We start from the raw sequence: 21,196 nt of genomic DNA on the forward strand, positions 1-21,196 counted from the left end.
CTTTAAAAAATGATGTAAAATAGCTTAGATTTATATCATTTTTTTAGAAGTGATGTAAGTTAGTATAGATTTATATCACTTTTATTGAACTGATGTTAATAATTTAGATAACAATATCAATCATTATAACTGATGTTAAACACATATTATCATCTATTAATAAATAATTTAAACTACTCATATTTTTTTGCGATATTATTTATGTCAAGTAATATGATATTTTTGGTAGTGAAAGTTGAAGTCAAGTGAAGTTGGGATTGCTACTAAAGTAGGCAAAGACACCAACTAGAGGTGCATTGATGTACGTTGTGGGCTCCGTATCGGTAGCATTTGTCCGTTTTCCAATGAATGTATCATCTACGTTAGGCCCGCCAACCACCGCTCCTACTAGAATGTTTGGGTTTGGATTGTCCGAATGGAAAATTTCCCATCCTTGTTGACACCCAAACGCATTGCTTTGAACCTTAACAGACGGTATAGACGAACCACGGTGGTGGACCTGTCGCGGGTACTGATCACCGTACCCAACCATGTATGACAAGTGCATTGGATTATCTCCCAAAATGTAGTCCACCTACCGCGAAAAAAAGAGAATACACATATGATTTTAATGGACCTATTTAAATCATTATATACACAATAACACATGATGTTTGAGTACCTGTCGTTTAACTATGCGTCGAAGAGAATCGGGTTGAAACTTGAGGTTACCGCAACTGAGTTGTTGAGAGGATTTAGAGAGGTAGTCCGCGTAGGCAAGGATGAGGAAAGACCATGCGGCCGTGCTCTGGAGCTGGCAGGCAACGGGTTTGTAAAGAAGACCGCCGGGTGTGTAACTCAAGTGTGGACCAGCGGTTTCCGGAAATACTGCACAAATCGTTTTCTCCGCAATATCTTTATATGGTGATAACGCACTCACATTCTTCTCAAATACTTCCTGTTCACCCAAATTGACGTTAATAGTATATCATGTTTAGTTATATATGCTTTTTATATGGTTCTGACCTAGTGGTTTTGGAAGATCATATATATATAGAGATTGAGAACTGGATCAAACCTTGGCAATGAGAACATCAACACCCCCAAATTTGCTGTCCCAGCCAAAGTCCAAGTAATTGTAATCTACACCGAAAGTTTCACGATTGTTCACCAAGTACTCTAGGTAATTATCACTACCAGTCGCCCTCCTCAACCACGCAGCTCCCCAGAGCAACTCATCCTAGATGAAAAATATTACCATTTTATATGAAATATCAAAAGCCTGGTACTATAGACATATTAATTTTAGAGTGAAGGTTTACCTTATATCCATTATTACTGCAGTAGAAAGGGCAAGTGGCGTTGTACACGTTCGGATTATCGTAATAAGAACCTCGATGCATATCTGCGTACTGAAACGTTTGTATGGCTTTGTCTAGCAATAATTTGGAATATTCAGGCTGTGATTGTTTGAATGCGATAGAAGCAGCCGCCAGCGCTGCAGCGATTTCACCCGCTAGATCGGAGGCTGGCCCTGGTGCATCTATAGCAAAAGCGGTTCGTGGCGTGTCCATATCTTCCGGTCGTTCCCAACAATCATGGTCGGGCTGTGCTTCACCTACCTAGAGCATATTATAATCTTATATTGTTAGAGTGAAACCAGAGATTTTCATTTGAAGCCGTTATTTCCGGAAAATATAATACAAGCTAGGACGAACCAATCAGTAGAAATTGATTACTTCTTCTCACAGTGATGATATACAATTTGATTACGTCATCATCATCAACATACCTTGTAGTTTTATGATTTTCTTTCAACTATATTATAACCATTTTATATAATGTTTACAAATATTGATAAATGCAAATTTATATTAATTACACACTCGTATACCCAATTCATCCGTATATATTCCGGCTCTATTTTCAATTCTAAAATTATTAAAATGTCGACAACGCATGACAAAAAATAATGAAATACAAATTCTTGATAACGATGTTGGTGTGTATTTGGTATAAATATTAAAAAGATGTTATACCATAACTGCTATGTACGAAAATAACGAACAGTTGATATTAGCGGTTTGTTTATACGAACATACTTGGACGAAAATGCGATGAGGGAGTTGTGAGACAGTCTTAAGGAGATAATTGGTGGCCCACTTGAGAGCTCCAAGGTTGTGTCTAAATTCATTCGCAGGCATGTAAGAACCAAAGTTGATAGAACTCCAAGCAAGCATCGTGGCCGTAAACGCCATCGGAAAATGAAACTTAACGTTGTCTCCGGCGTCGTAGTAACCACCAACGAGGTCGGTGTTGAGGTTTCCGCCGTCCTTGAGTGCAGAGTCACCACGCCACAACATCCTTTGTTGTTTGGGAAGTCGACCAGAGCGTTGACCTTCGAAAAATAGGATCGACTTATGCAGAGCATCCGAGTAATTGTGAGGAATCACCGTTTGTAACAAGAGGAGAAGTACGAAAACGGTTAAAATTAAGATTGATGGTTTCATTTTTTTTTTCTTTACATAAACTTTGTGAGATTTTGATTTCTGGCATTGGGCATGAGGGTTTAGAGTTCTTATTTATAGAAAATTAATGTCTAGTTCATGTATACGTATTTGGTTAATTTGGTAAGATACCGATTTGCGTTGGTTTGGTGGTTATCCATCCATCATCCATGCATGTATTAAAATATTAAATATTGTTTCAACTTTAACTCTATTGTTATCAAGAAGTGAATCATTATCTTACTAATTAATTGTTTAAATTTCAAATTTAGATAAAAATCTTTGTATTTTTATTTGAATAGAAATGTACTTTTCTGATTCTAGTGATATTTGAACAAGAGTATTCTAGTTAGACCATGTATAGTGGAAGTGTTGATTAAAAGAGTTTACAATTGAATTATTACAATGAGCATATTGAAAAATGAAATCTAATGATGTGGATTATTTGATGCCAAAAAGATTTAATATATTGATAAAAAAGTGAGAACCACCACACCGACGATACATGTCAATTTCTAAAGATTTTTTATATTTTTATATTATCTTTTGTTTAAAATCAATAATCTCATTATAAGTTAAAAAATTATTTAAATACAAAAATATTATTTTAAATTCTCTTTTAAATAAAGACTAAGTTTATTTAAGTTAGACATACAATAATAATTATGAACTATTAAAATAAGTGTTAAATTTTATTTTTTAAAATCATTGTAGCATGTAAATTTAATATTTGTTGAATAATAAAGTAGGAAAAATGATATGATCAAATGTTAAAAGATGAAAAATATGGTGCTGAATCTCAAAAGAATTGTACATAATCTTTTTGTATATACATAACAACTCTGACAAATTGTATTCCTTATAAATACTTTTTTGGACAAGTACAAATCTCAAAGTTTACTCGGTTAAATTTGGATACAAGATCTGACCATCTACATTCCAAATATATATACTCCTTGGTCAAATGTTCCATATATACAAGGCCAGCTTTGATGGTAGAAACTATATATTTCCACATATATATTCTGTTTCTGTGTAAGTATTTAGAATTTCCCTGTATGTAGATATTCTGCGAAAGGAACAATTGCAAGGAAAAAATATTAAATTATATCTTATCAGTAGCTAAACTTTAATAATTTAACTAATATACAATATAACTTGACCCGCTCATCCCGCAAATGTTTGATTTAACTTATATTCAACGTAAACTTATAAACCATTAGTTTTATAAACAAATCTTATGTATATTTTTATGTTGTGTAATTTACACAGAGTACAATATATTATTTTATAATATATGTTGATAAAAAAATCATTTGTTCATAATATTATATTAGAATTTATATAATTTGATGCAATTTGATGTCATTATAATGTTCATATATTAACCTATTGTCTTTTTTAATTATTTTAAAATGAAACAAAATACTAAACTTTTTTAACTTTTGCATTAGTTTTCTATGAATTATTATTAATTTTATGATTTTTTTTTTTTGAAAATTGAACTCTCAAATTTTTATATTTGACTAAACTAAATACGATAATACTATATATTTTTTATTTAATATATACTATATATTTCTGTTTGTGTTTTTATTTTCACCACAAAGAAATAACAACTATTATAATTAATTATTTTAAATATAGTGGCAAAATCTGTAAATAAGAAGAAATACAAAAATAAATTACTTAATTTATTGTAAATATAATGGCTAAATGTGTAAATTAAAGAACTAATTTAAAATTATCTATGTTTTCAAACAATTCTCCTTTATTTTAGTATCTATGTTTTCAAACGGTACCAAAAAAAATTTTTTAATAATATAGATGTCTAAGAATAATGTAAGGGTCACAGGTTAGATGAATGAAATCTGATTGCTTTGATGAATAGGATGAGATCCAGATATTTGCTGGAAGAACTCTTCTTAATTATAACTTTTGGCATAAGTTTGATGCAAAGAAGTATTTGTTATTGAGTTAACACACACTTGTAATATACTTTTCCATTTTTTGTTCAATCACATAAACTTCAGTTGAAACCAATGTATCATATTAAAACTATAAAAGACATGAATTGACTTAATATAATCATACAAACAATAAATCATTTGTACAGACTATTTAAATATAATATTCTCTTAATTTCAAAATAGATGATTTTTAACGAAGTTTTTGATGTTTTAAAATAAAAAATATTTTCATATTTAAATATAACTTTTACTTTTATCAAAATGTGTAACCAATTTATTTTGTAATTTATTTTATAATTGGTTGAAAATATTTTAATTTATATTTTAATGTTAGGTAAATAAGTTTTCTAATAGTTGTTTAATATCTAAAAATTCATATATTTTGGGAAGAGGGAGAGTATTACTTAATGATTGTAATCATTACGAATAAAATTGAAAACCAATAATATAATATAAAATTGTAGTATTCTCCTCTAGATTGCTATTCATGGAAAATATAAATGAATACTCAATTATGATCTATTGGCCATATTGGTTCATACAATAATCGACTTAAATTTGATCCAAAGTTCTTTTGTGACACTAAGGAATTCATACTCCCTAGATATTATTTGCAAAATGATTTACATATGTGTCATTATCACATTCATTCTCATTCTAAACATTATTTGTAAAATGATTTGCATATGTGTCATCATCATATTCATTCTCACAAAAAATGACATGATTTTCAAAAAAATGTGACGACATGATATCAATTTAATTGTGACATGTAAAATTTTCTTATAAAACTTATATTTTCTTGCAAAAATTTATAAAAAGATAAATTTTATGTACGCACATTTATTTTTTGGCAAGCCTTTTGAAATATATTAATAATTAATAACTCATATATCACCATTAAAATATATTATATATGAAATTAATAATAAAATAAACTAATATAAATACATTTCATTGTTTAATTAATTTATATCTCATATTTTTTATAATTATATATATTTTAATAAAATTAATAATAGATATGGATTAAAAATACAAAACTAAAACAATGCTAATCAGTTAATTTTTCTGATGATTAAATATTTTAAAAGTTTTATCAGCATTTTTTACTGATGATTAAATTTATTTCAACTTAAGCAAATAAAAATCCAAAATTTGTTAAAATTTATATTTTTAAATATAGACATACTTAAAATTAGGGATAATAGAATATTTTTAAAAAATATGATATAATAGAAAGAAAAATAGTTTTATTAAATTTAATTATAACTTTACTAATTTAAAATAAAATAAATAGAAAAAATTAGACCAAAAAAAATAAAAATAAAAAATACATTTACGATTTTCTCTTTTCCAAATCGATAAAGTTAAAATATAAAAATAACAAGGAAATGTCAAAATGTAACTAAGTTAAAAAAATATATATTCTTATATTTCAGCGGCGCATGGCGGAGGGAAGTTTAAAATAAATATATAACTAACTTTTACAAAGTTAGTTTGGCTGTGAATCTCTCGGTTAACAAAAATAAATAAATATTTGTATTTTTCGTAACACAATTTATGTCAGTGTATATATGATAGACGAATAGACTATCCATTACATTTGAATTAAAAGATGATATCCAAGTAAATAATCCGAATGAGATATTCAGATAGAAAATTTCTTTCTTAGCTTTGCGTATGCAAGATTAGCTAGAGGGACTTTTTTTCTAATGTTACTCCAGTGACGTCAGCTAAAACTAGGATTGGCTGCAAAGTAAGCCAATACACCAACGAAAGGAGCGTTGATGTAAGTAGTGGGCTCTGACTTGCGGAAATCAGACCTGTCATCGTCGTACTTATCGTCCTCTCCGGGCCCACCGACCACTGCTCCAATCAAAACGTTGGGGTTTGGTTCGGTCGAGTTGAAATATACCGATCCGTCTTTGCACCTAATGGCGCCTGGATGGTCTACGATCGACGGCAGCGATGAGCCACGGTGGTGGATCCTCTTTGGATACATCTCTCCGTACCCGACCATGTACGATAATCCCATTGGATTCTCCCCCAAAACATAGTCCACCTTCATTTTCCAATAAATAAATCAAAATAAGATTAATCCCTAATATTATTAGTCTAAAATTATATGTTTTTTTTTGCACAAAATCGTGAAAATAAATTTGTATTATTTTGCTTTCAATGAATGCATGCTAATTGCTATATATGTATATTGTCCGGTTTAGGTGACTCATGAGGAAGATGGGAGAACAACCAAAATCACTACAAAGGGAGTAACCTGTTTCTTGGCGAGACGACGTAGATGATCAGGAGGGACAGAGAGGCTGCCACAATTGAGGGAGAGGGAACTTCTAGAAAGATACTGAGCGTAGACAAGCAGGAGGAAAGATATCGTGGTCGCGTGCTGGAGCTGACTACCGCCGGGTTTGTAAAGAAGACCGCCGGGAGTATATTCAATGTGTTGTCCCGGAGACTCCGGCACCAAACTACACATGAAGCTCTCCGCCGAAGCCTTGTACGCCTCTAGGTTGTACATATTCCCTGCTATAACTTCCTGTACCGGAACTAAAACCTTAAAATTCATAGGTTAACATATATACCGGGTTTTGCGTCTTAACCGGGCCATGTTGGGTTCTTCAACGCAAAGAAAAGAACATAATTTTTATATGCACGTGAAATGCTCGTGTTTATATTTGCTTTACTTGCAAGAGAGTTAATTAAAGTTATGAATCATGATTTCGATTTGATCACGTAACTCTGATCAAAAAGGTCAGTATAGATTTTTTTTTTAATATCTAACCTTTTTTTTTTGCTAAAAAATTAATATCTAACCTTGGACACGAGAACATTAAGTCCACCAATTTTATTGTCCCAACCAAATTCGTCGACGTTCTCGCTAGCACCAAAGGGTTCACGGTTACTCTCAATGTAGCTTAGGTAACTTTCATCACCAGTCGCTTTTCTTAGCCAAGCTGCTCCCCACAATAACTCATCCTACCCATCCCAACAAACATTTAACTATTAAAAAAAAATCACCAAGAAAAAAATAGACTGTAATAGTTATCAAGATTTGTATGAATATTTTGCGTGTTGTTTATTTAGCGATCCAAATAATATGTTTTTTTTAATTTAAAAAAAAAAACCTGAAATCCGTTGAAATCGCAGTAGAAAGGGCAAACGTCATTTTTGATATCATCATTGCTGCTATAAGCACCACGGTGCATATCAGCGAACTGAAACGTTTTTACAGCGTTTTGGAGCAACGTGTGAGAGTAGCCAGGATCCGATGATCGCACAGCAATTGAAGCTGCCGAGAGGGCAGCTGTGATTTCTCCGGCAACTTCAGAAGCTGGATTTGGGGCATTTACGACGTAAGCAGTACGTGGTGTATCCATATCTTCAGGACGTTCCCAGCAATTATGATCTGCAATCGGATCACCTACCTAACATATACCACAAGTTCGTTTCCTCCTTACTTTAATTAGTTTGCATATACGTAGTTATGTTAAATCCCTCTTAAATAAAACAAATCATTAAATGAAAGCAAACAACATCAACATCATATATCATTTCTGAGGATTCTGAGAGTGCCAAAGTCTCTATCATCGCTCGCATATCTCGACTCGTATTATTAAATGATCATATTACAGTGTAGGATGTAACGACCCCTGAATCAATTCGCTAATATATTTTTGTATTACTGAATGAAATTTCTCATTATTGCAATTATAGTCAACAAAATTGATAGTTGTTGGTTCCAAACAGTGGCTAAAAATAGTAGTTGGGTCATCTTTATATGTACTACTAAAAAGAACGGGCGGGCACACAATCAAAGTATATATAGAACCTTATAGTAATGTAAAATCACAGAGTAATTGCTTTTTCCTCTTAAAGTATGCTTAGAGTAAATTGGTTGCAGTAATCATTCGACGTTATGCGTGTGCAATATCAATTAAGAAAAGGAAAAAGAAACTCATTTTTGGAAATATTTATTTTAAAATAATTATTTCGTAATGAGAAAGGCAGGGGCCAAAAAAGCGTGACACAACGACAAAAAAAAGTGCAGAGACTTCTCTCTTGAGGGTGCAAAATTAACAAAACAGCCACTCACCTCTCACGGGTTGTTACTTTCTTTCATTATCTTTGGCAACAAAAAAAAAAACGACTCAGTTTCCCCCAAAAAAGCTATTCAAATTCCCGAAACTACCCCTCTCCTATTGCAAAAAACAGTTACGAAATTGAATTGCCATTAACGACCGACGAACCTGAACGAATATGCGGTTTGGTAGCTGTGAAACTGATTTCAAGAGGTAATCGGAGCTCCACCGGAGTGCAACGAGGGCGTTCCGAAGCTCCGGCGGAGGCATGAACTCTCCGAATTCAATTACGCTCCAGGCGAGCATCGTGGTGGTGAAAGCCATCGGAAAATTGAATTTGACGTTGTCTCCCGCGTCGTAGTAACCGCCTGTTAGATCGGTGTTGTGCGTCCATCCGTCGCTCAGACCCGAATTTCGTCTCCACGTCAGACGTTGGTCGTTGGGGAGGTAACCGGAGCGTTGGCCTTCGAAGAAGAGGATTGATTTCGAGAGTGCGTCCGAGTAGTCGTGCGACATTGCCGCCGCGCCAAATAGAAACAAGTATATAAGTGAGAGAGGGTTTAAATGTAATTTCATAATGTCTCAGGCGTCGGAGCAAAAAATAAATAAACGTCGGTGGTTCAGATTCTTTTTATAAATATAGGTGGTGAGGGAGCCGATACTGTCTGTGACTCTGCAACTGCAAGTGAGTCACGAGATGTGTTTATATATAACTTGCGATTTTTGATTAATTAATTAATACACCAGTATCCAGGCTTAATTATGTAATTATTTTCTTCCTTTTGTTTATTATTTCAGTTTTAAAAATTCTGATGCAGTTACTTTTTCTTGGGAGATAAATTGTGTATGTTCTTATGCAATTTGATGTTTAATACTAAAGAAAAAGTTATTTTATTTATGATTCTGTTGTTTCATAATATGAATCGGAACTTACAGATGTTGATTAGAGTTTACAAGTAAAATAAACTTTTAAAATGTAGATAATAAGGTTTATATAAGTTTATAGCTATGAAGTTCAATTGTATTGTAATAACTAACTAAATAAGGTCTTTCATTTTTGTAGTAACATATAATAGGTCTCAGAATGTTAAACTTTGTAATAAGCTTCCTAGACGAAATGAGCTATTAAAAATAAATTTCCCACTAAAAATTTGTAACTTGTACTCGTTTTGTTTTATAATATATGTTAAATAAATATAATCTTTTATATTGAATTATTTTACATTATTTTAAGATATATAAATTTAAACAGAACTTAACAGCTCATAATGAAATTTATAAATTACATTTGATTCCATATATTCGATAAATATAAAAATATTTAGAAATACAAAATAACTTATATTTAAAGCGGAAATATATTTTAAATAATTTATATCTTAAAACAAACGGGGTATTAGATAAATAATTTATCATCTCTGGGTAATTTTATATTCTCTATTACTAATATAATAAGACTAATATAATAAGACTAATGTCCATTTGTGCGTGGACATTGTGCGAGTGCTAGCACTACCGACAAATGAAATTGGAGTGAGCGAGCGAGCGAGCAAGCCCATGGTGTTTTGGTTTTTGCTATAATATTTTTTCATTTTGTTTCTTTTAATCATCACCTTTGGGAAGAGAATGAGAATACAATGAGATATTTAACTACATTTTATAATGAACAGAGGGTTTGTGAAAGTATAAGAGACATGATCAACATGATAAACAAATACTATTAACTCTTTCAATATGCTAAACCGATAATGCAATGCAAAGAACAATTAAAATCTCGTGACGATGTGGGACCCGCTTGATACTGTATCATGATTCTGGCTTTGCGCATAAGCGTTAAGTTGCTAAAGAAGTGGCTGCAGCTTTACAAAAAAAAATTCCTTTTTTTTCTTTCTATGAGTTCTTATTAAAAACCATTATCCTTCACAACTTTTCCCTATTGGTTTGTGTGTTAATAGTTGCCTCGTCTAATATGATTTAGCCGTTACCGTCCACGAAAGAGACTGTATATATATTTATCGTAAGAATCAGTATGTAAGATATATAACGTATAGTCGTAACTAACATACTAAAATGCTTGATTGAAAAAAAAACATACAAATAAATTTTAATCAGCACTTATAACTTGCCTCCTTTTTTATATTTCTCTATATAGTATATATATGAGAATAAATCATAGTGGAATTAGATCTCACAAGGATCAAAATAATCATCTTCGTTTTAGAAAGATCATCCGTAGACCCATATAATATACTTAGCCTCCTTGCAAAGCCAACCGACTCCCTGTACTCATGGAACATCAAACACTCACTGACTCACACCATTAGGAGTTTTTTTTTTTTTTTTTTTTTTTTTCACACCATTAGGAGTTTGTTTATTTAAACTTCACATGTTTTCGTCTTCATTCACATTTTAAATGTTTCTATTCAAGTGCAGTTTGCATTCACCTCTGTAATTTTGTAGTCAAGTGCAGACATTATCTTTCCTTTTGTTTATTTTTACATCTGAGTTAACAAACAAAATTTACATGTACTTTTCGTTTACATCGATCCATTTACAGATACCTAGCTATATACAGATTTAAGCTAAGTAATCAAACATATGTGTTGATATCTCTACGTATTTATTCAGTCGATACATCCAATGAATACAGAAAGTATGGGAGATATCAGATATATTAGCAGAAATACAAACAAAGACACATATTCCAGCTAAAATGAATAAAGAGACTAAAAATAAGAGTTTTGACCGTCTGACTAGCTTTAAGATAAGTAATTTGGTTGGTAAAATTATATATTTTCGTCAAACTCAGTATCTACATAGCATTGGACTTTCAGCTCTAGTAGTCCAGTATAAGAAACTGGATATAAACGGGTAAAAACTTACGGAAATTTGTCAAAAAAAAATTACCGGTTGAATAAATATTTATAAAAAACGAGATATTAAACCCCAACGATTAAAAATATATTAGATGGTCTCCCGATATGATGAGATTAGAACAATGTTAAGAGAGTTAATATTTGGTTAGTTGGTTTAAGATCTGATCGAGAGAACAAAATTAAACAAACGATCACAAACATATGTCATGGTTTAGGCATTACAAATTTATACTTTACATATTGGATATGGGCCTTGATGTTACTATTTTATGTTTGCACGTATTGTAGACTGGAGCAAGTGGTGTATGCTTACCGAACTTAACCGTAGTTAGTTACTTGTCAGGCGACTTTGCTAATTTCGCAAGCAATGTAATGTGTTTTCTTTTTGTAAACATAATCTGCTATTTTACCTTTTTATCTCTTATCCACTGATAATGTTTTCTTTACGCTTACGTGATTTTTTTTCTCCGGTTAATATTTTACAGCACATTTCTTATGATAATGTCATAGACATCAACTTGGTCGAAACTAGTACGAGGGCAACTAGTATATTTTTTTTTTGAAACTTAAGGGGCAACTAATATTCCAGAGAAAAACAAATAAGATTAGTATTATTTTTTTTGGTCAGCAAATAAGATTAGTATTGTAGACTACAGTTACACATAAATATAAAATATGGATTCTACGTACTGATTTAACAGATTAATGTAGTATGGTTTCTCTAGATATCGTCACATCACATCACATAGAGAAAAAAAACTCATATTCGGTCAATTTCAACTTAATGGGCTGTTAAAGCCCATTTTCTAACATATTAATTGCTGACGTCCTTTTGATTTAATCAGAGTTATAACGTAACAAAGCCCACAAGTCGATTCGACGCACGCTAATCTAATCTATTAATTTAGGATTCTATTTTTATCTACTATTAACAAGTCATAGTAGGACCACTTAAAGAATTAATCAATATGACATATTTGATTATTTGTATTAACAATAAACCAACTATAAATATATTAACAATAAACCAACTATAAATTTGATTTTTTTAATTATAATAAAATCTGTTGAGAAAGAATCTAACAAAATCTTAGTTTAAAATTTAAATTTTTTATAAATAACACATTAATATATTTCGAAATTAGTAATATAATATTATTATAAGTAAATTTAACTAAAACTTATTATAAAAAAGAAAATAAAAATTCTTTATACTAACTTTTTTATAGATTCTATGATATATTCCGTATTATATAAAAATAGAAGTGCTATATGAATTAAATATTAAAAATATATTAAATTGGTAAATTAACAAAAAAAAATTATTTTATTTTTTAAGTTAAATAAATTATTGATCATCATTATAATGGATTAAACTTCGAAAACTATATAATACTTTTATATTAAAATAAATGTATTAACATAAGTTAAAATTTTATATTTACAGCCATACATTATCATTTTATTTATTTTGAAACTATTAGCAATATATTGCTTAAAAATGTTTATATACAAAAATATAATAGTATATAATAACCTTTAGTTCATATACTATTTAAAAATATGTTATTAGTAAAATATGAAATTTCAGTAATTCATTTAAAATATTAGTGACAAAAATCAAATTTTAATTATAAATTTTATTTTATTTTAATTGTAACAAAATTTGTTGATAAAAGAATTAAAAATATCACCAAAAATTCAAATATTTTATAAAATAATACAGTAATGTAGTACCAAAACAAATTCAAAATTCATGTATTATTCCAAACTCAAATAGTTGTGTAATTTTCCAAAGTTGTCTCGAAAAAATATATTATTTTGAAAATAAATATTCAAACTCAAAATGATAATATTTCAAATTTTACAAAAGACAAAATCATGGATAATAAAGATTAACTTTTTGAAATGTACCTGAAAAAACTAACTATATATGTTGTAAAAATTTAAAGTAACCTAATGTTTTGACGTCTTAATTTTAAAAAAAATAGAACTTAATATCATAACATCCAAAACAAATATCCTATATAATAAATTTAATAAAATAGTATGATAGATACTACTATGTATAAAGTTTACTAAAACAATAGGATTATATTATTTTAAAATAAATAAATCCCGTAAAATACTAAAATGAGATATGTTAAAGTATATTTTCTTAAACACAACATGTAAATATAATTATTTTAGTCATATTTATTTTCTATAATATAAATAAATAAAATTTAAAAATGTATTATATGCAAAATGTTTAAATTAAAGAAAACAATATAATTTGAATGGGGTTCTCTATTTGAGTATTTCATATTTTTATTTTATTTTACCTAACTTGAAAATATATTAGTAAGTAATAAAAATCAATAACAAAGTAATTTTTTTTTAAAACCATTATATATTAATAATACTGAATAAGAAATATAAACAATAATATGATATAGTAATACAATATATAACACTAAAATAGAAATTATATATTTAAAACATTTTTAATAATATAAAATATATTTAAAAAATATAAATATATCCGCACGAACGTGCGGGTTAAAATCTAGTTTCTTTGATTAAAGCTCACTCGTTAGAACCGAGATCAGCCTAGTTCGGCTGGGAATTTAGTTCGGATCCGCTCCATTTGACTCGCTGCGAAACAGATGCGTATCAAAAAAATTGGATGTGGATGGATAGAGGACGAATGTGGGATGAACGTTTAGGATGCAAAGTGGATGAGAATCAATCATTTCAAACTACTGATATCCGCTAATCTTATTTATTAGTTATTATAAGTTATTCTTATTTTAATTCTAACTATAAATATGATATAATATAAAAGAATATTAAAAAATATTTTTAAAATTTTATTTTTATTTCTATAGTATACTATACATATTAAGTAAAAAACTATAAAAATATTTTAATTATTATGATTTCATGTAACATGTGGATAACCCGCTTGAGTTTTCGGGGCAAATATAGATTTATGAAATTTTATCTACGGGTTACATGGTTTAATTTCTTTTTAAACTGTCAATTCTCCTTGCAGTACTATTCTTTACTATGATTTTGGTGATCCCAATCTACTTTAATTTCTATTCTACTCTTCAGTATGCAAGTATAACACTCTGACCGTTTACGGTTTATAGGTCATCTACGTCCGTTTTTCGGCTCGTGGACCCAATCCGTTTCAACTGTGGTGCATTAATTTTTCCAAAGCCCATGAAAGTTTTGTTACTGACCCTGCTTTAGGTTCACTTACACGCTATCACGAATCATTTTTAGATATATCACATATCCTTTCATATTCCAACTCAAACACGTTTAACTTTGAAGTTTTAAACGGATGTGTAACGGAAAAATAATTCAACTTTGATGACATAGATATCCAAATCAATTTTCTCAATTCTTCACAACTCGGAATGTTACAATAAATCCAATAAATCCATAGTGCAACTGTTCACTATCACCATTTTGATGCTAATGTGAACGATTTTACTAACTTTTCTGCAGTTGTCTTGCTACTCTCTAATCTGCTCGGCTTTAGTAGAGATCATAAGTCTAACTAGATTTTGACCCGCGCGCCCGCGCGGGTTTTATCTTTCACTTTTCGACTATAGATATTTTGTTTTTAATTATTGAATGTACCCGCATTTTGTAAATAATATACTTCGGTATATAGTGTCTCTTTTGTAAACATTGTTTCTTTTCCGAACCTTTTTCTATACATTTTCTAATCAACATATTTATTTAGAAATCCAGACGCACGGTTTGGGTTTGCTAAAACGGAGGGGGGGGGGTCGGTTTGATTTATATTAGTTTTGTTAGGCCTCATCTTGCTTTGCAAACAACGTGTAGTATATTAGTTTTGTTAAACGAATTGATTTTACCACTGAAATGCACAGTAATTTTAAATTGGTTTTTATTGAAAAAGTTAATATAGTGTTTATAATATATTTATTTGAATATAAATTTCAAACAAATTAATTCAAGTAAATAATTTCCAATATTAAAAAAATTCATTTATTACATAGCAGTGTGACATATTACAACTATTTAAATTCAAAAATACTTGTAAAATAATATAGATGGTCAGAAAAATTTTTTTTGTAAAAATATAAAAACATCAGTATTTTAAATTTTGAGTCTTCATAGTATACGTTTTACTAATCAGTTCTTTAGATGTAATGTATTAGTATAGTAATATAAAGAACTATTTTTTTTTCCAAAAAAAAAATTTCTATACTTTGCTTCCTTTTTGTCGGTGCCTCATAAAGAACTATTCATCTCCTCTGTTCATCTCTTGAGACGTTTTTATCATAGTCACATCGATTGAGCGATCTTTATGAGAAAACGATGATTCAAAACAAACACTGATACTAATCCCAACATCTTCTTCTTCTTCTTCCTCTCACTCTTGTTTTACCGGTCCAAAAGCTTCCTTCGATTGTAATTCAATCTCCTACGAATCAGTCTCTGTTCCTCTCCAAATCCGGTCATCCAATTCAAAATGGTACTTATGCTTTTATATATTCGATTTAAACTCCTTTCTATAGGATCTGAGAGTCTAAGCCTTCTGATACCCAAGTAGCCCCAAAAAGTTTTGCATGTTAGAGTATACATATATCAGAGGATCGTTTATGAGATTTGGTTACTTTGATGGATTGATTTTTTCTTTGTTTCATATTTATATTTATATATATATTAAATATGCGAAATCATTGTAGATTGGTAGCTGGAAACATCAACAGGCAATGGAAACAGAGGATGATGAATGAGTGAAGATGAATGGAATAGCGTGTTGAAGATGGATCTTCTCATATAATATACAGTTCATAATGAAACAAAAACTCGAAATTTAGACTCCAGTGACCCGGAATCAAGGATCTGAAGGTAAGTATTTTTTTATAAAAAGATAAAGACTCTTCTGCTTAGACTTTCTAAATAATGCTTCTGTGTTTTGGTTCGGCAGGTTAAAATCTAATACCAACAAACGTATTCCATAATACAGATCACAAATTTATACAATGCAGATCATGAGGAACTGGAACCAAACACGGTTAGTAAACTCCATGATTTGAGTATTTGTACATCAAAGTGTTGTAGATTAAGCTGTTGTGATAATTATTAGCAATATAATTTTTTATCGATTAAAAATATAACTTAAACGAATTGAAGTTAAAAACAAAGCGAAATTCATAAAAAAAAATGGAAATTCGAAAACGAACATGAAACAAAACCAGAACAACAAACTCGGTATATCTAAGATAACCCTCACATAACTAATATTACTTTCTCTTCTCCGTTATGTTGTTCTTAACACATAACTTTTTGGATGTAGAGTTCATTTCCTTAAGATCAGCATCTACTTCCTTACGTTTAGAGAAAGGTGTTGAAATGTCTTCAGATGAGCTCTCTTTGGTATGATCAATCAAAGGAACCTAAGAACATAAATATTTTTAGGCCAATACAATCTCATTAATATATCAGTGCAGTTATAAAATAACAAACTTGATACCTTGCAGGTGTTATCCTCCGATTTGGTGACAATGGAATCAGCTGTGATGAGTATCTTGAATTTGTGGCTGGTTGGTCTGTATATACCAGTAGCTGAGCAAATTAAGAAATTTTCGAGGTACCTCCATTGACCAACCTGCAATTTCTTAACACGATCAAGGAAGAGGCTCTTACAGGTACACTGTATCTGGATTCCCTACAATAACAAATAATCGTACATTGATTTAATAGAAATATAAATTTATAGAAAACAAATAGTTTTAGAAGAAAGACATACCATCTTATCTTCGAGTATGAATTCGAAAGTCTCTTCTCCATATTTGCTTGAGTGGTGTGTCCACGAATGAAGAACTTTGACTTCAACCTTCCAAGTATTCTTATAGGGTTTGATATTGTTCAAGAAAGTCACTTTGTCGTTTGTAACCATAGCCATAGTTATCAAATTTTTTTATCGAGAGCTGTGGAGGAATGTAGGTTATATAGGGAGGTGGCTAATCTAGGTTATAAGGAGTGATTGCGTGCGAATATGCTCTGCGGATATTCTGATCTTAAAATTATTCATATATATAGCATATATTTTGTAAAATATTTCGGATTAAAAAATCTTTTTGTTATATTGTTTTTGCAGATTTAGGTAACTACTTATGGAGGCATTGACATCTTTTAAGGAGATCACGAAGTAATAAATTAAATAGAGTTTGGAGATATATGGTCCTATGAATAAAAGACGTGGTAAGGAAGTTTAGTTTAGAAGATTACATTAATAATATATTGGAAATAATATAAATGTTTATTGGGCCTCATAGTTATAGAGTTTTAGAAAATCCATTAGGGTGGCTGTTACAATTGTTTTCCGGGAACAAACCAACAGCTTTTTGTGACCGACGAAAGAACTCTTTCTTGTCTCAGAAATAATTAGATGATTCGGCATCTTCGACCAAAGAGACCTCGGATCAAATCACAACTGAGAAAATTATGAAGATCGTAATTGAAAAGAAGCAGCTTATACAGGTTTCTCCCACTTAATTTTTTTTCAATCGATCTATGTATATTGTGCTTTTTAGGTTTTGCTTTTTGGTATTAGATTATTCTAGTTCTTGATCTAAATCATGTATAACAGGAACACAGGTCAAGCAAAGAAACCCACAGTAGAAGTTGTGCTCATAAAAACACAGCTCCATTTTGAATCGAGTTTCACAGTAGAAGTTGTGTTCAGAGGTTGATCTACCACGTGATCAGGGGTCATCGCAGACGATGGATCAAACACTCTTTCCTCTGTTTCTTAACAACTCATCTCCTAGCACACCGACTTCCTAGGAGAAGACGGGAAGAGTTTAAAAACAGAGGATATGAGATTGCAGGAGTCGATGAAACAGTCCTTGCTATGATGATAGATCATCTGTATGATGAGGTGATTTTCTGATTTAATTTATTTATTTATTTATTTAGTTGCTTTGGGTCTATATATTGATTGAATTGGTGTAACAGGTTCTCTATAAGTAGGGAAAACATGGAAGCAGTTCATTGCAACTGTAAGAGAGATGATAGATATGGAAGGTTAGTTTTACAGAGCATCGTTTCTTTGAAAAGCCAGTGGAGGAGGAAGAAAGTGATGTTCGGTGATAACAACACATATGAAAAGAAGTAAACACTGCTGTTTTTTTCTCTGGTGTATTTACATATTTATCAAAGTTTCTGAGATAACTAACTATATGCGCGTGACAATGTTTCCTGCACCTGTCTATTGTTTTGAACATGTGGGAGAAGGAAGTACCTCAAACGGAGCAGAAAGTGGTCTTTATCACACGCAGAGCAAGAGAAAGTCCACTACCAATTACGGTTAGTAACTTTTATTACTTGATTGAAATTAAAGCAATGTGTGATCATGTGGATTTAGGAATAATATTCAACCGTTGCCTTAGATAGTATTATATATCTTAAGTATAGATTGAATAATAATGCATATCTAGGTTCTTGTGAATGAATGTTTTTTCCGCTTTGAAAGAACTTAGCAGCATTTAGGATTAGAAAAAATAAAAATAAATTGCTTTCACTATGTTTGTTTGCTTTTGTCTTTAATCACTGATCCTGTGATTTGTTAATATCTACGATCTTGTAATCAATCGTTTTAAAATAGCTAAAAACTTATCACTCAAACCTGAACAACTAAATTGTTTGAAAAAAGCCAAAAACTTAGACCACGTATTTTCAAAAATAAAAAAATACAAAATGAAAGTGGGCAACAACTACAAATCTCTTAACGCAAAATCACATGACACCAAATGCACCTACGTCTGAAACCTGCATGCAACAACAAAATAAACTTATAATTAGTCTGAAAACACAAACGCATATAAAAATCATTAAGAGTAAGTGTACCTTATCACTCATGCGGATCAAGATTATTAAAAATCTCTTTGAAAACTACATTCATAGTTTTTGTTTTCGGTTTCCCATCTTTGCCTACAATTAGAATTTTCAATCCTTTTTTAGAAGTGACCCTAGACACAGCCACATATAGCTGTCCATGTGAAAACACAGGTCTTGGAAGAAATAGACCAACTTGAGATAGTGATTGCCCTTGGCTTTTGTTGATTGTTATTGCAAAAGCCACAGCCAAAGGCAACTGCCTTCTACGCATCTTAAAAGGCAGTCTGGTGTCTGATGGTGTTATTAACAACCTAGGAATATATACTGTCTTCCCAACCTTTTCTCCCGTAATTATCCTAGCTTGAACCATAAAATCCATAAGTTGAGTTATCTGAACTCTTGTCCCATTCATTAACCCAACACTGGGATTTATGTTTCTTAGAACCATAGCAGGACAACCAACTTTGAGTCTAAGAATATGGTTTGGCAAACCAGGAACCTTTATTTTGTTGAGAAAGTCAGGTCCAAGTGCTTCATCATTCCTTGAACATTTATCAATTGGGTCAATACTGTCTGCACTCATATAAATCTTTTCTTCACCTGAAATTTTGTAAAACATCTCATTAGTACACAAATAGATTTCAAACTACTGTAAGTTATATAAAATTACCTTCAAGCTGATCCAACATGTAGTCATTAACTGTATTGACATCCTCGTTAGTAGGACACAAAATAGCTCTTTCTTGGAAGAACTTAGGCTCCTTGTTTTCTTGTAAAGATGTGAAATCACCATAGACAGCTTTACTGATGGACTCTATTGGATCGTCGAAGTTAGTAATCAAAAACTCAGCAGGAATTTCAATCTCAGCCTCACCATCATTAGGCTCGGCTAGTTTTCCTTCACCAACTTTTAATATCCATTCAGAGAAGTCCTTAAGATCTTTTGCCTCTTCAGTTGTCAAACAGCCTGACAGCAACCGCATGTTCTTAGTGAGTTTCAAGACTTTACAGTGCTCCCAAAGATATGAGTAATTCAATGCTGAGTTTACAATCTCTGGCCTACAAGCTCCATTTATCACAGGTAGAACCTGTCTAAAATCACCTCCAAAAACAACTACTTTTCCTCCAAAGGGTTTATTTCTGTGCTTCCCAATAATGTCAGATAAGCTTCTGTCCAAAGCTTCAAAACAATGCTTGTTCATCATAGGTGCTTCATCCCATATAATGAGTGATGCCTCTTTTACTAAATTAGCTTGATCAGTTCCATGAGCCATATTACATGATGAGAACTCGTCTGGACTAAGAGGTATACCAAATCTTGAATGAGCAGTCCTACCACCTTGTAACAACAAAGAAGCTATTCCACTCGATGCAACATTAAGAACAATATCTCCTCTAGATCTGATAGCTGCTGATAGTAACTTCCAAAGGAAAGTTTTTCCAGTCCCACCAAAACCATATACAAAAAACACCCCTCCTCGTTCTTCTGTGACAGCATCAGTAATCTCATGAAATATTTTCTTTTGCTCATCAGTCATTTTTGGAGAATCTCTTTCAAGAGTTTCTAACAATGCTTCACGGGGATAACTGCGCTCATCTAATATAAGGACGTTAGAATCATTTGTACTTGATTCTGAGACCGCAGGCATCTTGGTAAATCTTTCTAGTGAATCCCCATTCCGCCTCAATAGGTTATCAATCTCTTGTAAAGCATACTTCTTTTTCTCTTCATCACTTAACACAAGTCCTGCAAAATCACACACAAGGTTAAAGGCATATCAATGACTGATTGTACAAAAGTATATTGAGTTAAGCCTAACCTGGTCTCTTGAAAAATATTCTCCGTCTATGCTCAATATCTTCAGACAAACACTCCCAAGTATGTTCCCATA

General features: G+C 31.1%; 3 protein-coding genes across 3 annotated transcripts; all 3 read right to left on the reverse strand.

Moving 5' to 3' along the window:
* Positions 1-209: 209 nt before the first annotated feature.
* On the reverse strand, positions 210-2,519 carry LOC130504360 (endoglucanase 23-like). The gene is made up of 5 exons (XM_056998978.1): positions 2,082-2,519; positions 1,302-1,601; positions 1,058-1,219; positions 662-937; positions 210-574 (listed from the first exon to the last, which is right to left on the reverse strand). The coding sequence occupies exons 1-5, from the start codon at positions 2,487-2,489 to the stop codon at positions 242-244; spliced, it is 1,479 nt and encodes a 492-aa protein (XP_056854958.1). The 5' UTR covers positions 2,490-2,519; the 3' UTR covers positions 210-241.
* Positions 2,520-5,960: 3,441 nt separating this feature from the next.
* On the reverse strand, positions 5,961-9,228 carry LOC130504361 (endoglucanase 24). Its single transcript, XM_056998980.1, has 5 exons — positions 8,722-9,228; positions 7,600-7,899; positions 7,289-7,450; positions 6,735-7,010; positions 5,961-6,521 (listed from the first exon to the last, which is right to left on the reverse strand). Exons 1-5 carry the CDS (start codon positions 9,127-9,129, stop codon positions 6,189-6,191), a joined length of 1,479 nt encoding a protein of 492 aa, XP_056854960.1. The 5' UTR covers positions 9,130-9,228; the 3' UTR covers positions 5,961-6,188.
* A 9,974-nt stretch (positions 9,229-19,202) lies between these two features.
* Positions 19,203-21,051, reverse strand: LOC108824450 (uncharacterized; the record flags this gene model as incomplete). Its single annotated transcript, XM_056998979.1, has 3 exons — positions 19,203-19,235; positions 19,435-19,904; positions 19,975-21,051. Coding segments are annotated over 3 exons (1,580 nt in total), but the record flags the coding sequence as incomplete, so codon positions are not given.
* Between the last annotated feature and the right edge of the window lie 145 nt (positions 21,052-21,196).

The sequence above is a fragment of the Raphanus sativus genome, unplaced genomic scaffold (assembly GCF_000801105.2).
Source record: "Raphanus sativus cultivar WK10039 unplaced genomic scaffold, ASM80110v3 Scaffold1523, whole genome shotgun sequence".
Lineage (NCBI taxonomy): Eukaryota > Viridiplantae > Streptophyta > Magnoliopsida > Brassicales > Brassicaceae > Raphanus > Raphanus sativus.

Coding starts and splice junctions, on each gene's coding strand:
- LOC130504361 (XM_056998980.1), bottom strand. CDS start 9,129: ATGAAATTACATTTAAACCCTCTCTCACTTATATACTTGTTTCTATTT. Junction 7,011..7,288: donor TTAATGTTCTCGTGTCCAAG/GTTAGATATTAA, acceptor GTTCCGGTACAG/GAAGTTATAGCAGGGAATAT. Junction 6,522..6,734: donor GTCGTCTCGCCAAGAAACAG/GTTACTCCCTTT, acceptor TGGAAAATGAAG/GTGGACTATGTTTTGGGGGA.
- LOC130504360 (XM_056998978.1), bottom strand. CDS start 2,489: ATGAAACCATCAATCTTAATTTTAACCGTTTTCGTACTTCTCCTCTTG. Junction 938..1,057: donor TTGATGTTCTCATTGCCAAG/GTTTGATCCAGT, acceptor TTGGGTGAACAG/GAAGTATTTGAGAAGAATGT. Junction 575..661: donor GACGCATAGTTAAACGACAG/GTACTCAAACAT, acceptor TTTTCGCGGTAG/GTGGACTACATTTTGGGAGA.